A 17110-nucleotide genomic window follows, 5' to 3' on the forward strand; every position below is an offset into this window, starting at 1 on the left:
TATATATTATATAATATATATATAGATATATATATGATATGTTCAGGAGTAAATAATCACATACTCCCTATACATTGCACCGCCTATGCACTTCGTAACGAGCGTCCTTCTAGCTTATGCCAGAGGAAGTTCAGTTCTTTCGGCGAGTCACTCTTCATGAAACTCACGACACTTGTTCTCTGTACGGCCAGATGCTTCTGCTTCTGTCGCCGCGCGCACAGTTGCCCAACCCGTCCTCGCACGCTTGTCAATAACGCTCTTCGAAACAGTCGGACTGTCTGTTGCGCGCGATGCCAGCGCCCTCTCGCGCACAGCCCGTCATCGTACACTGTCCTCGAACCACACCAGTGGGTTGCGCAGCTGCGCCTGCGCGTTAGAGGGCTGCCCGCGCGGACGCCCTATCGTACATGACGTAACGTGATACCGGCAAAGGCAAACTCGCGGAGTCTTCTTCGGTGGCGTACTATTTGAATAGGGCATGTATAACTTGCTGCCGGCTCGCGGATTCGCGGGCGCCCCCTGGCGAGCAGGTGGCGAGAGTAGCGGACGGTCGCGGGCGCCTGTGCTGCGGCGCAGCTCCGACGACAGCCGACGCACCGTTCACGTTACGCAGTCGTCGTCGGTCTTCATCACGTAGTAGGGCCGCCTACTTGCAGTGTGCGTTCGCCAGCGCAGCATGAGTACGCCTGTGCGTGATGTTTGTAGTATCCCTCGCTGGACGTCGACGCGAACCTGACGTCGCCCGTTGACGTCGCCCGCCATCGTGCTGTCAGCGTCGCGTGCGTCGCTTGCCGCGTTCGCGTTCTTGCGAGCCGAGGAACCACGATCGCAGACGGCCGTGCCTGCGTCATGCGGTCTCGGTGCGCGCACGTCGCGCCGGATCGCCAGGCTGCGCTGCACGTTTTGCGCGAACGGGAGATGACGACGACTGACGACGCTTTGATGTCGTCGGCGACGGACGCTGACAAGTCCGACGCTGTCGACTGATGGCGGACGCGATCGTGCGTTCGAACGTGCGTTCACGACCGCGATGCGGCCAGCGTCGCGTCGTCGCTCCCGCTGCGGTTTGCGTCAGCGACACGCTGCGTACGTCTGCGATCGCAAGTGACTCGAAATGCGAGAGGTCGGACGTCGGCGGACGCGACGTCATCGCCGGCCGACGCTCCCCGCGGTACACGCCTTGCCGCCGAAACTCGAGTTGTTGCTTACTTCGTCAGCGGAAAGCAGCGCATGCGCATCGGGCGCAGTTGTAGGTAGCAACGTCTGCGAGCGTCATGTGGCGAGTGTGAGCGAAGACTGATGGCAATTGCGTTCTTCCTTCCCTGTTCACCTTCGTTCCGTCTGCGGCTGTGCAGCAGTGACACAGAGGCGGAGTGTGTGGGGTGGAAGCTATTCATCACGGTGTCAGCAGAATCGGCACGAGATATGAATGGAGGGGTTTTAGGCATCTTGCCCCATGCATCATTGGATAGAGGGGCAGGGTTTAGGTACTTGCAGTGTACAATTCAGGAGAGCAGTGGAGGGTTAGCACTGTAGTATACAATCAGGAATGATGAGCGGTGGAGGTTTAGGCACTGTTAGTGTACAATCAGGATGAGAGGGTGATCGTTTTAGTGCATGTACGTGTCTTACATATCATCGGGGAGAGGGAGGTTAGGCACTGTTAGTATACAATCTAGGAGTAGAGGGGAGGGTTTATGGGGCACTGTATGTGTACAATAGGAGATGAGGGGAGGTTTAGGCTCACTGTATGTGTACAATCAGGAGAGAGCTGGGGAGGTTATAGGCACTTGTGTTGTTACAATTCGTGGCGAGAGGGGGATGGTTAGGCACTGTAGGTATACAATCAGGACGAGAGGGAGGCTTAGGCACTGTATGTGTACAATCAGGGAGAGGGGAAGGGTTAGGCACTGTAGTGTTTACAATTCAGGAGAGAGGGGAGGCGTTTAGGCACTGTAGTGTACAATCAGGGGGAGAAGGGAGGTTAGGCCTACTGTAGGATGTACATCCAGGAGATAGGGGTAGGTTAGGCACTGTAGTGTACAAAAATCAAGAGAGAGGTGAGGGTTTAGCGCTACTGTTTCGGTGTACAATCAGGAGAGAGGGGGGTTAGGCACTTAGTGTACAATCAGAGATTAGGGTTGAGGGTTAGGCTACTGTAGTGTACAAGTCAGGGGAGAGGGAGGGTTAGGCACTGTAGTGTACAATCATAGCGGGAGGGAGGGTTAGGCACTGCCTAGTGTACCAATCAAGGAGAGATGGGGAGGGTTAGGCACTTGTACGTGCTACAATCAGGAGAGTGGGTGAGGTTAGGCACTGTAGGTGTACAATTCAGCGAAGAGGGAGGTTTATGGCACTGTAGTGTACAATCAGGGGAGAGGGGAGGGTTAGGCCACTTGTAGTGTACAATCAGGTGAGAGGGGGAGGGTAGGTCACTGTTAGTTGTACATCAGGGGAGAGGCGGCAGGGTTAGGACATCGTTGTTAAGTGTTACAATCAGTGAGGAGGAGGGGTGGAGGGTTAGGCACTGTAGTGTACAACTCAGAGATTAGGGGAAGGGTTAGCCACTGTAGTTGATTACAATCAGTCGCGAGAGGGGAAGGTTAGGCACTGTTCGCTGTACAATCAGGAGATAGGGGGAGGAGGTTAGGTACTGCCGTTATTACTACATCAGGGGAGACGGTTGTCTTTAGGTACATGGGTGCGCAATTCAAAAAGTCGAGATAGTATGGATCGCGTGAGATTAAAGCATGGTTCACGTGAGAATCGAGGCGAGCAGCAGTGTTCACTGCTGCACATAGGATGGAATAAACCTGCCGTTTGGATAATTATATGTTAAATGAGAAGGGCGGTGTCGTGAGAGAGGCCGCAAAAACGCTGAGAGACTACCTCCTGGGTGGATCGCCGCACATCGCCGTCAGGGAAGGATGAGGATGAGAAGTATAGCGTTCGATAGAGAAGGAGATTGGAATAGGATAGAATGATGTGGGTTCGGTCTCTATACGCCGCTTACTTATATGGCACCCACGCCTCAGATTCCATCAACGTACTGCAGATGCAGCAATTGAAAGTTGATCCGCCTAAGAAAACTTGCGGATTCTCTCTCTCCTTCTCTCTCTTCATCTCTTCCTCTCTGCGGTAGAGACGCTGCAGACGATTTTGTCTGTTCCTTGTACGTGAAACGCACACTCGCCGTGGTGTTGTATGTACTCCGACGGTGCGTACCGCCGAGTTCCGACCTAACTTCTCAACTTTGCTGCGGTGTTCTCTCTACACTGACAACTGATCATCTTAGTTTACTATTGTACTGTTCCTTTTTCAAAATACTGCATCACTGTTTTACCTTGGTACCCCTGATCCGTGTTTCACGGTGCTGCTGCTCTGGCTCGAATGTATTGCAGCGTTGTTTCACCAACCTACGGCGTTTCCCCCATGCTGCGGCACGTATAGTATGAAAACACTATCCAAGTTTCATCAACCTACGCATCCGGACTCGCACTGAAGCGTTTTCACCGCGACTCCGCGCTGTGTTGTGTGTTCTGGTGTGGTCTATTAGCCGCTAAGAACAAAACCGCGCACATGCACTGTTAGTGATCGCATGAGTTCTTAACGAAATGGATTCGGGACAGATATCCCCTTATATCACATCAGCATTAGTCGCATCTGCGCAGTTACATTCCACCACGCGTACTCTAAATACATTTATGCAGAGGACTACTATACCCGTGTTTTATTGGTCGTGATTGGATGAGCCCGAGGTGTCCAGGCAGACGTAATATAGCCGTTGCCGCGTCGTTAAAACGGCCACCGGATCCCTGTGTGTGTGTGTAGTGTGTGTGTGTGTGTGTGTGTGTGTGTGTGTGTGTGTGTGTGTGTGTGTGTGTGTGTGTGTGTGTGTGTGTGTGTGTGTGTGTGTGTGTGTGTGTGTGTGTGTGTGTGTGTGTGTGTGTGTGTGTGTGTGTGTGTGAGTGTGTGTGTGTGTGTGTCTGTCCACAGATGCATCTTATGGAGCGATATGGAACCCTATTGATTCTGAGTGACCTTGAACCAAGGTCACAGGGTCATTAAGTATAATTCGAACACTGATCTCTATAGAGCTACACTTCGTCCGCAGGATATCATATCATATTTATTTCATTGCGCTGTGGAATAGCATCCGCACAATGTGTGAACTGGGGGATGATTAATTACGTCTCACGCCACCACGCCTTGACAAGTATTTATTTTGAGTGATGTTTTGCCAAGGTCAACGTCATCCATTAGAAATATCACAGGTGTAGTGATCGCGTGTGCGGAGGTTTCGCACTTCCCGAGTGCCTTCTCGTTGTTATTCACTCCGGGTCGTCAAAGGGTCCCGCTGCGTTAATAAATTGAAACCTTCTAATACGGTACGTATAGGGGATATGACTGTACGTGGATTAAGTGACTATACACATACAATCATTCTATCTGCGCAGTGTTCTGTAAAGCCCTATAGAAGATGCTGTTAGAGCGACAATCTTCGAAGTGCAATCGCGCAATCATAGATATCAACAAAGATGCAGCAGTAATAAAAACCTCTGCTGGAGCGTTTTGTCAACATCATGTGTACAACATGCCTTTTTTCTATAAAGAGTGTAAATTGCACGCCATAGCTAAGATGAGTGACCAACCGCATCCCACTCATATACTGACGATCGATTGACTTTGGCTGGGTTCGTTTAGTTGGCTCGGTGGTCAGCAATTTGTAGTTAAAATGATTCCGTTTTTGTGTGTGAAACGACCGTGCTTTTACAGTCTCTTATTATTATCGTTAATAATTTCTAATATCGTATGCCCGCCGTTAAATAAATGTGAGATGAATATGACATGATCAGACTCAAAATGAAGCACGTGATAAAAGACGTGTCCGCTTCTTTAACGTAAAATGTGCCTGATACTTGTTGTGACCAGATGCGTCATACTCCAGTGCCCAGACTGGCTATCGTTAAAACAACAGCCTCGTTAATTCGGATGCTTCTAAGCAACACATTACGTGGAATATGAGGCGGTGGTTTTACAAGAGACAAGGCTAAAACACAGCACCGCGAGCGAGCGAAATCACGGCGGCGGCGACGAGCGAGCAGAATTGGCGCGATTGTCTTTTTCGTAGCCGGCGCCGTCACGTTTTTCGCATTTGTCGCCGTCACGTTTTTCGTCGTTGTCGTCGTTTTTGTCGCCGTTGTCGACGTCATCGTCGTCGTAGACTTTACCGACTTTATGATAACGACGTCGACTAAAAATGACGACGACGTCGACGACGAAAAACGTGACGTCGCCGGCTATGAAAAACGGGACGGCGCCGGCTGCGAAAAACGTGACGTCGCTGGTTGCGAAAAACGTGATCGCGCCGATTCTGCTCGCTCGCCGCCGCCGCGGTGTTTTCGCTCGCTCCCGGTGCGAAAAACGTGACGTCGCCGGTTGCGAAACAGGCGACAGCGCCGGCTGCGAACAACGTGACGTCGCTGGTTGCGAAAAACGTGACCGCGCCGATTCTGCTCGCTCGCCGCCGCCGTGTTTTCGCTCGCTCGCGGTGCTGTGTTTTAGCCTTGTCAGGGCGAGTAATGATGACGACGTCGACTAAAAATGACGACGACGACAACGAAAAACGTGACGTCGCCGGCTGCGAAAGAACGTGACGTCGCCGGCTACGAAAAACGTGACGGCGCCGGCTGCGAAAAACGTGACCGCGCCGGCACTATAGGCGGCTTCCGTACCTCTGCTACTGGCACGTCCGTTTTTTCCGGCACGTTACGATCAAGGTAGTTTGGTATACTCGTACCTGACGCTGGGGGAGGCAGGTAACTGTATAGGATTGTATGTGTTTGTGTACGTTTGTCGACCTGATAGGGACTACTTCTGCCAGGGTTAACTGCATGACTACCATTGTCGATTCGGCAGAGAAAGAGGGAGAGACGCTACGTCTGTCAGTATCTGTTGTATATGATATCAGGAGGTTAATAATGACAAATTCGTCATTATTATCCCCTGGTAATGTCTACATTTTCATTGTATGGCCTCTACCATACCGCTGCAATGACATTGCCGTGCTGTAGTGTTCAAGTCGTTTTACTCGGTCATATGGGACTTTACGCGGCTCTCCTGGCAAACCAGCGATCGCTCAGCAACGGCTCTTTACCTTTCAGGGGTCCGTTGTCAGAAACAACGTAATGTTGATGCTAATTTTAAGACTAATTTTGTTTCTGACAACGGGCCCTTGGATCCCGGACATTACCGTCGCCGATGTGCAGCCTGTCAGCGAGGTACACGCGTAATCAATCACAGCCGAACGATTGATTAACCATTATGTGACTACGCCATGAAGACGACCACGAGAGGCAGAAACGCTACACTTACAACCTCACTATAGTCAAACACTTTGGAAGATTATAATTGGATTTATTGGAGGTTATAATAAGAGAATGTATGCACGTGTAATTAGCTAATGGTAGTAATAATTCATATTCAAATTTAAACATCTAATTCTCCACACAAGCGCATTTGTCAAACGCTATACGGTCACGTTGTGACATATGTTCAGACATCGAGTAGTGAAAAATCATTTTCAATTGGCGACCATGCCAAGCTAAAAACTCCCATAAATCAGACAGAGTTACTTTCCGAAATTTCAATGCCACCCGCTGACAGTACATTATAAGGTACAATATATATTTCGTTAACTCGGCTTATCATTATTGTTTTTTTTTATTTAAAAGCGATTTTCGCGAAACACGTACGACACGCAAAGCAGATAATAGCAAAGTGTTATTACGCAAATAAGTAGGCTTCGCGTATGCATTTTTCGGCCACCACACGAATGCACACGTGAAGAGCCAACCAAACCTCTCTAGCACATAGAGCAAAATGTATTGTTTCCGATAATAACTTGAAATCTCATACAGCCTCTCTCGTTGCATTAAGCTACAATATTGCGTTTGTATAGGTATTTCGCTAAGAATTTAATTATTGGGCCCCACCCCGTGCTGATGGTCTGATTTGTGAGTATAATACCATTAGCGCAAAAACTTATTACTACGGGGAGACACCAGTGAATAATTACACAGTTCACTACAAGTTTAGATTTCGTGAGCATATATACCAGCACATGCGTATAGGAGTCGACAAATAATTATCGATTATATGAAGTGCTTGTCTTTGTGAATTACACTCGTATCACAAGTATTTCTGCTCTGAAATATCGTAGACATTGTAGTTTGTGATAGAGATAGAGATAATACGAGCGAGTAAGTGTGAGAATGAGTGAGTATAGGTACCGATGGCGAGAGATGGCTACAATGGTCGGTGACATAAAATGGGCAGCACAGCCCAGTGGGGTGTTACAATATCGCTGGCGATGCTCTCGCTATTATCACTTGTTGTTACAAGCTTTTCAGCGGTCATCCGCGGTATATCGCGTCTACTGATATAGAGCATATCGCGCACTAGCCGTAATAGTTGCTAAGTGGCTTTTTTATACTTCTGTTTGTCGATTATTAGCGCTTAGCTTTGCAAAGGCTGGAAATGGAGAGAACATGCAAGACGGCAACTGTGCGATAAAAGGTTCACGCACATTTTCGCGTCTGAACCTGATCTCAGTACCTCGCCGTGTATAGTGAGGCAGGCGGCTAAGCCATTATTTGAAACGGACACCTTTCTTTGATGTTCTTCTATACGGAAACGTATCATGCTATATGCGGCAGTCTTGTTATGATACCATGTAAAATGTCTGCTGCATTGAGCAAGTGAAACAATTTCCGTCACTTTGCACGTTAGGTGTAACTCTATTGCAATCGGTCTCAGTCAAATAAAAGCCTTGCGTATATTACAAACAGTAATCCTAGTATGAAACCTAGCACATTTTATTTGCGACATCTAGAGCAAAACAACTGTCTGTGCGTTCTTGATGATATAACGCAGTAAGGACGCAACTCAGTTAGCGACCGCAAGGCGCATTATAGCCGTTTGTCGGAATTAGCTTTCGTAAGCAAGCGATGTCGATGCTGTAAGCTATCGGTCTGCTGCCCAAACATACAATCATGTCACTTACACAGCCGTGCAAGTGCGCACATTCACAAGTGCACGCGCTCACGTGTGCACAGATAGATATAGGTGCATGCACCCAACTGTCACACGCACATTCTCAGGTACACGCACTCACACGGGCATACATACGTGCACGCATTTGCACGCGCATACCCACGTGCACGCAGCAGTCGCATGCGCGTATGCACGAGCGCACACTCACATGTTCACGCACACCGACACAATTAAAGGAACTCTCACTCTCTCTCTCACACACACGCACGCGCACGCGCGCGCGCACACACACACACACACACACACACACACACACACACACACACACACACGCACATACACATCCACCGCACACACGCTCACGCACACGCGCACGCATATACACACCCATCGCACACACGCTCACGCACCCGCACACGCACGCACAAACATACGCTCGCGGCGCTAATGCACCTATGCGCACATTCACTTACTCGTGCACGCATGAGAAATTCTACACATCTTCACACGAGCACGGGGTTTGCGTGAGCAGGACTCGCTTGCTTGTAGGTGTGTAATCTAGCAGGTGCTCGCATTTACAAATGTGGGCACCCACGTCTGCGCACGCGCTGGCGTGTGCACGCGCCAGGGGAATTAGGCATCCTTTTATCACATCTCGTTCGGAATTCAACTAAACATATCACATAGAATTAATCTGCCTTTCCGCCTTGCCATCGAATATGCTCACTTCAGCTTGGGTTTCGTCTCTTGCCACACTAAATCTTTAACGTAATTTAATAAAACATTACCTCTCCTGGACGTTATAGAAATGTGTTATGGGAAGCGCGATAATTGAACCAACCACTCCGCCGCCGAATGGCCAAATAAGATCCTTAACTAAATAGCGTGAATCGAGAACTAGACATATGGTAATTTTATTCATGGTCTAAAGAAAGCTTTGAGAATAATACATATCTATTTATTTATAGTCTGTGTATCAAATAGCATGTTAAATTTATAATTTTTCTTCTTTTTATCTTAATCGAATTATTAGTCGCAGATGGATTTATTTTTACTCTAAGAACTTCACATGTTACATCAAACAGCGAACCAAACACGAGTTTTACGTTCGAGCGTTTTTTGTGTGAAACGGATCAAGCAGAATGGCCGAGTAGTTGTATCTATTGTGATTGACTGGAGTTGGTACTAAGCTACTTTTTCGTCCTGACTGGAAATACGATGTGGAAAGTCAACAAATGCACAGGATTACACTGAATCCCTATACCTAACAAACGTCATAATCAATAATCATCAAACACAAGATAGCAAATTGCGAGCGGTTTACTTTGTCACTCATCGTAGTATATGCATATATTAGTACATGCTAAGGAAAATCTTATAGCTAAAAATTTCTGGCTTAATCTTTTAAAAGTATTTGAGTAATGGGGTGATCATACATTCGTTAATGCTCTTAGGAAGCAACTTGGCGCGTATGGCGTATTATGTATCATCGTTTGAGATTTAAACCTGAGGAAAAACACACACGAATTCGAGTTTAATTGCAATGTACGCGGTGTTTAAAGACAGTCTTAAAAGCTCTTACATTCAAATTACGTAGACATGCCAGATAAATTGCCAATACTCAGTTGAATTTGTTCTAGGGGCGACTATTAACCAATGAATGCATACACGGGGAAGACAAACTACGTCTATGTCCAGCTCGAAGACCGATTTTATTTGAAGGGTTTTAATCGGAAGTTTTGCTGCTTATAATCGTATATTGCGTCCGATGAAGATGGTCGGGAAATTGAACGGAACAAATTTAAGAACGTCGTTCCTGCATATATTATCTCTATTTATTGTGTGCACAATAACTCCTATAGAACTGGTGTATTGTGGTGTAAATTGTAATACGTCGTCATGTATATTGCAACGTCGCAGCGTTTGAACCCCACAGTTAGTAGCTTTCACGCTGTTATGCGGGTGCACGAATGACGTAATATGTTTAAAGCTCTGACAATGGGTGTACGGACAACACAATAACAGAACAAGATAGGTATCGTTGAATCGTAATGAGATAACCGTGGCCGGACAACATATCCATAGCGGAATAACATGACCGGTGTTGGATCCATGATGTTCGATATCGATGTTCCGTATCGACGGAAGCGTGTTTACAGAACGCGGCTAACAGATCGCGTGAGATTGACGAAAACTTTTAACGAAAACATCTGCGATTGCACGTGTGGGAAGTTGTCGCTGTGTCTCTGGCCGGAAGAAAAGCAAGTCATCAGCAACAAACATCTGCTGCTGGATATTTGCACCGCAGACAGCGCTGTGTCCAGTATGGGCAGAGTAGAGCGCGGTGATTGGACAGGCCATAAGCGATTGTTTTGACCTGGTTTAGTCGAATCATCGGGATAGTGCCCGTGGTTCGTTCTCGTAAGTAATTGCCTAGATTCTCGCGTTTCGTAAACGGATCAGATGACGGCGCTCAGGAACGCGGGGTTAAGCATAAATACGAGAGATATTGCGGTAAGTGATTCATATGAGGTACGAAGCACTGTTCTTATCCGTTGAGTGCAAGCTTTTAGATTTGTACGAACTACTGAGTGTTAAAATGAAAAAAACGAACTACTAAAAAATGATGGTCAAAAATGACGGCTTCTTGAATTTTCGTGTTTTAACTTTGATAATCATGAAGGGCGTGATCTATAGTTGTGGAGAAAAAGACTCTGCTTAGGTATTCTATATTCGGATAACTTATTCTGTCCTATTCATTCCAACTCGCAGGATAAAGATATTTCAATTTATAGTTATTGCAGAAAGTAGTCGACGTAGACGTACATAAGCAAGCAGAGGCTCTTTACTACATTGAAATATAAACACGTCTTGGTCTAAGACTAGGAAAGTTTGCCAAGCGAGTCGCCTCTTTTGAAATCAAAATAAGATAGAGCAAGTCACTACATGTCACAGTGTGTCTAGAGTCACGGGCATATATTTAGCGCACATCGTCGGGCATATGTTTTCTTATACGCAGTGCAGAAAAGTACATTAAAATCTCTCACGTAAGTTAAATATTTCTAGTGAAGTTATTAAAATTACAACACTTACGTTTGTAGATCTTGCTGAAACGCTGAACAACTGACTATTGTACATACATTTTAGTCTCGCCGATTGAAACCGTGAGGGAGAGAGAACGAGTTATGGGGACCAGAAAAAAGAGGGAATGAGGAGGGTGAGAGACAGAGAGACAGAGAGGGAAGTAAGAGAGAGGAGAGAGAGAGAGAGAGAGAGAGAGAGAGAGAGAGAGAGAGAGAGCGGTGTGAGAGAGCGAGAGAGCTTGTATGCTTGAGAGGAAGATCGCGGGTGTCGGTGAAGACAATCGAGGAAGTGAGGGTAAGATTTATTATATATACCCACAGAATAATCGGAAGCGTTCGTTTGATGTATTGAGACGCACTAGGTTGACATTATAGAATTACTGTCGCGGGCACAGTGTACCGGGCGCCATAAAAATAACCAGATATCGCTGCATTACGTATTCCTCATTGAAATTGAAATTGAAATGTCGTAGAATTTTGTTGTGACGTTTTAGCTCGCGGCGTCGCGATCATTTTTCAAACGTGAAGCATCGTTGGTCCGGTAGGGCAGGCACTCCGTCTTACTTGAACTCATTATGTTTCAGAGTCAATAGTAGGGCCTATTTCTCGATGTTCACCCACCCATGGTTATGCAACTATATGAATAGAAGCCAAACCGCTTCACATTCTGCTAGCAAGGTAATAATTTAGTCAGTATTCTGTACATACTGATAATATTTGTCACATTTCTAATAATTACATTGGCGATTTACCATCGAGCCGCTGGTTATATGATCATGTAAGCTACGGACAAGTAATATAACCGGGAAATAGTGCATAGTAGCCAACAAACATGTTTACGCTATCTCGTCTGCACGTTCTCTCAACACGTTGCATGTGCTACAATAGAGACCCGTTGAGACAATATTAGGGTTCTATCATGGAGTATATTTATTGTTCAGCTATTTGTCCTACATCGAAACCTTATAGAATTCCAGTCACACATTTTGTGTCTGCATAGACTTGTACGCGTGTGTATATGCAGTAGATATATGCATAGTCTATGTGCCATTGAGCTGTATATGATATATATAATGTATTATGTTCTTATATACAGCTCAGTGCTATGTGCTTATCCACGTTTTCTACAACAGATTCTATGAACTACCCGATTTTGGCAGATATCTATGTATTATGCCAAGAGGTGGCGCTGCGTCTCTTATACTCTCAAATACACGTGTGATGCGATATAATATTCACAATAAATACCATGTTGCACAAGGAATTGTTATACCCATTAAAGATTGTAAAATTTGATCGTATATCATCCTAGTCCGGGCTAGGTACGCTGCGAAATCGCATGGTACAGACCATAGAAATAGATAGATAACCAGGTTATCTATCTATTTCTAGGTTAGATAGGTTATCTATCTATTTCTATGGTACAGACACAAAATATTCAACCGGGTTATTTTAGCAGACTAGGGGTGCTCAGTCTAGCGTGATACGTCACGCAGCAGACAGCAATGACGGTGAAACAAAAGTACCGCCGATGACATTATTAGGATTTATAATAAGCAGTTGTGATAGCAGCAGAAGAAAAACATTAACAGATGACCGAAAACTCCAGAAGCTAAAACCGGCGTATAATCGAATCTGGGTGTCATTCGCCCATTTGATCTGCGACTAGATAAGCTACCATGCAGGCGTTTCTCGGGAAAGGTTTAGCAATTCTGACATATATTTACTTAATTCTAAGGATAAAGTCGTAACAGAGAAACAAAATATGAAGGGGTAAACAATATTCTGACAAAAACAGTTTGAACGATTTTATGATCCTGTGTTGTCAAAGCTTCTGAATATACAACATTGGTGGTCTTTCCTTCTGGGGCAAGAATGAAGTGGTTTTATACCCGTAAACATGGAATATCCAAAATGTTTCCAGAAAGTTTATTGCATTAGATCGCTAGTACTCACTTTTCATCATTACAAAATGAAAATTTCTAGAACCTTCATAAAGATTTCTTACTGCACAATAAACTTTCTGGAAACATTTTGGATATTCCATGTTTACGGGTATAAAACCACTTCATTCTTTGGGAAGTCTTAGTGACAGCCTCAGCGGTCACATTTCACCTAATCCGCCCAACCATTTGTATGGTCAAGAAACATTTCTGTACTTTATAACGAATTATCTATCTGGCTTCTATTAGCCACGAATGACTGTTTTTTGGCCTCCGCTGAGGTACTGCATATCCAATAAAATTAGAAGTCAACGGTGCATGCATATCCCATGATACTCTCGGCCCCCATGGACAACCGCCTATAGCCGGATAGACGAACAGACGAACAATCATCGAAAATACTAGGTTAGATAGATTCAAGTAGAAACGTGCACATTCCCTATGTGTGCCTTCCAATACCTTCTGGATAGATTGTTCTGGCGAAATCATAATCAGACTCTTTACCTCGTCGTTATCCCTGTTACTACATCTATGCGCCATTATATGATCGAAGTTGTTTACGCGATATGAGTGTAGAGTCACTTCAAGATCAATAACAAAATTGCAGACACAAGTGCAGGTGCTTTTTACTTTATAAGTATATGGTACCCAAACGAGTTTCTGTACATGATTGTGTGTTTAGGTCGCGCGTGGCCGTACACACACAATTTAGCCCGGGAGAGCATTTATAAACTGAAAAAAACTGATGAACACAATAACTAGTTTGATGAAGGATCAAATTTGGCGAAAAGATTGTACGGCATCAAACATCGAAACGTACGCCATCATATCCTACTGAAAAAAACGTGCTTTAAATCCATATAACTATATACGCTTACATGGATGAATATATAAATAATGAATAGCGCAATATTTATGCATTAAAGATGTGCACACAAAGTGCAAATCGTTTTCAAGCGCCTATCGATATGGGGCGACGACTATATAATCTGATTCATACAGTCAGATGAAAGAAGTTATGAACTAAAAGCTCAATCCTTCCCGTTATTCCTGCAAATATCAGTTCCATGCACGCGGCTTTGTTATGTAAAACAGCTTAAAGCACGGCGGAGAGGAGACTTGTTGGAGACTTCGTATGTGATGGCTTTTAGCATGTGCATGGTAGACCTGCCACAGACACGAAATTCGTAAGAATCTAAGATATAGTACGTTTCGTTCATAACATGGTAGACCTGCCGCAAACATGAAATTCGTAACAAAACCTGATATCTTAACCTGATAGCTTCCGTTCGTTACAGTTTAGTTTGACGTGCCCATAAAACGCGCTTCATGTGTTGACGTTCAAGATGTCAGGGATTCCACGATAGGATGTGTCATGACACTTTTTGGAATATAATTTGGTTGGTATTTCGAACAATGGGTTAGGTAAGAAGGCGGGCAGATATAGGCTGGTAGGTTTAATTCTCTGATATACCCCAGAGAACCTGTTGATGCATCAATATGTATCTTCCCAGTATAGTAGCGATTACGTAGGCTCTACCTTTTATAATAAAAAAAGCTTATGTTATCGGGTCAGAAACCAAGCCCTACACGTTCAGGATTAAGCGGGATTCTTTGAGCAGTCTCATCGACGGCTCGGCGTAGTCTATTTGCGGACTTGGAAGAACACTTTAGGGAGGCCCATGCTATCTTACTTACCCAGGAATCCCGCCCGCTTCCATCCTATTGGCCAGCGTGACGTCATTTGACCACACGTCATACTGCCACTTCTTCTGGCCGAGGACACCACATAGCACACGGCCCGTGTGAATGCCTACTCGCATGTTAAGTTGCACGTCCGTGGCCTCCACGACCGAACTGCAAGAGAATTCAGCAATGAGATTTAGATATTGCGCGCAGCCTATATGTATATATAAATGAGCGAAATTCTATACCAACGTATCTATCTATCTCTCTCTCTCTCTCTCTCTCTCTCTCTCTCTCTCTCTCTCTATATATATATATATATATATATATATGGACAAAGTACTTTTTCTTCCCGAAAGGCTGCAACAAGAGCGATGATGACGAAGATGATGACTATTATGTGAGTAATAACGATGATGCTGGCACTGCCGATGATGTCAGTTATGAAGATTCTATCGATCTTGACTATGATAATGAGGACGACAAAGGCGGCGACGACAGCGACGATGACGACAACCATCACCACCGTCACCACCATCATTTGTGTGTGTGTTACCATGCACGTTTCAGTTCACTTCCGCTAGGTGCGCTGGCTGTAGACTTACAAACACAGGCTAAGGGGCAACCACAGTCCTCCCCCACCTGCACGCTCGCACTAATCCGGATCCAATTAATTATTTAATTAATTAAGAAGAAATTTCACATTGAGAGAATTCAGCTGCCTTGGCGGAGGTCTGTGCTCTCCGAGTGCTCTAGTTTTATATATAGAGAAGCCATCTAAAAGGTTATTGCATGGTTTGCTCAGGAAGCATAGAGTTTTGTTTACATCAAATATTAATGTTGCCTTCGCCACTATGCAATAACTGTATAATATGTGTGTATAACATGTAATATTATGGTTATGATTATAGTCATGGCTAGCAAGCAGAATCGCAGCATGAGCAATTTCTGGCGCGTAATTTCGTTCAGCTAATTGAGTACTGGAGTGGGAATACATTTTTTATTACGTGTAGTATTAGGCATATACAACATTTATGATGAGATTAGGATGCAGGAATAAATATATTCTATTATTTATTACATTTATTTTAGGGTTATTTGCATAAATTTTACTATGCACAATGATCAGTTTTTCCAAAAGCTATATAAGGCAGTAGTGCGAGCAACACTTCCCGAACCTATAAGAAGAGACTAGGTTAAAAGTGTTAACATTATTGCATTTATATCGGTCTTTCGACCATTATATATATATATATATATATGGACACACACATGTATATATATATATATATAGTCAAACATTTATGTGAGTTATTCAACAGAAACCCAGAAAGTGTCCTTCATAAATTGGTCCATGTCTGCTTCATATAGGTGTTCATGTAGTGCAACTATCATTCAAGGAAAATCACGAACGTGCGCTTCATATGCAGGTGTCAATAAAGCATAGAGACGTGTCAGCCAACACAGCGCTAACTGGTATATCCCACAGAAGGCAATCATTTGTGCCGCAAGGGGCGGAAGATAATTAGAACTGATGTAAATAATGCGTTTCCTGCTATGACTACCCTTCGTTAGTATACTTTCTTACCGTAGTTTACGCATCAAAATTAATATTTACATTATTTCCCGATGCCCGGAGTGCTACGGTTTTTGCTAATATTTTTAATTATGACGATGACGGATATATATAACCCGCTATATACGCATTACCCGTGTTAATATGCTTCAGTGACTGAGGAAAAGCAAGCCAGACGCTCAAACTTTAGCCTTAATATTTTATCGAATAATACAATATAATATAATGGTTCCTCATAATCTAATAGCAACGATAGCAACAGATTTGCCTCTGCAATGAAAGACCATTGCATAATACCATCTAAAAATAAAATATAAAACCACGTAACATGTGATAGGGCCGTAGCAGGATCGTAAAAATCACTGGATGACGATATGATTGAAATTTTGCACTGAAATTAGAATCTTCTACCCGAATATACATCATCACCGTCCGTGCATTTTCACGAAATCAAACGACTACTGTGCAAATTAAATTCACGCGCAAGAATTCAGAATTATATTTCAGATGATGAAAGTGTGTCGATTAAAGAGAAACGCACGCAAAACGATTTTTGTGATTGCTTTTAAGATCACACGTTCAGCATTTCAATTGATAAAAATGAATTTCGTACTAGTTAGATCTCATGTATGTGATGAAAGAGCGGACCAACTGCAGTTTATAAACGTAGTTTATGTGCTCTTAATGCGACACATTTAAATGGAGCAGCAGTAAGGGATTGTCCCATAAAAGTTAGTGAGGCAGCTGTTGCTCATAGCCTCAAGGAA

At 44.5% G+C, this 17110-nt stretch overlaps 1 protein-coding gene across 1 annotated transcript in view; it reads right to left on the minus strand.

Annotated features, from left to right (window-relative positions):
- LOC106804824 (adenylate cyclase type 1-like) overlaps positions 1–17110 on the minus strand; it is a 118008-nt gene that overhangs the window by 25205 nt on the left and 75693 nt on the right. Inside the window, exon 7 of the mRNA XM_014806174.1 lies at positions 14780–14938. Within this exon, the coding sequence (XP_014661660.1) occupies positions 14780–14938 (159 nt within the window). The remainder of the gene's footprint in view (positions 1–14779; positions 14939–17110) is intronic.

The sequence above is a fragment of the Priapulus caudatus genome, unplaced genomic scaffold (assembly GCF_000485595.1).
Source record: "Priapulus caudatus unplaced genomic scaffold, Priapulus_caudatus-5.0.1 Scaffold89, whole genome shotgun sequence".
Taxonomy (NCBI): Eukaryota; Metazoa; Priapulida; class Priapulimorpha; order Priapulimorphida; family Priapulidae; genus Priapulus; species Priapulus caudatus.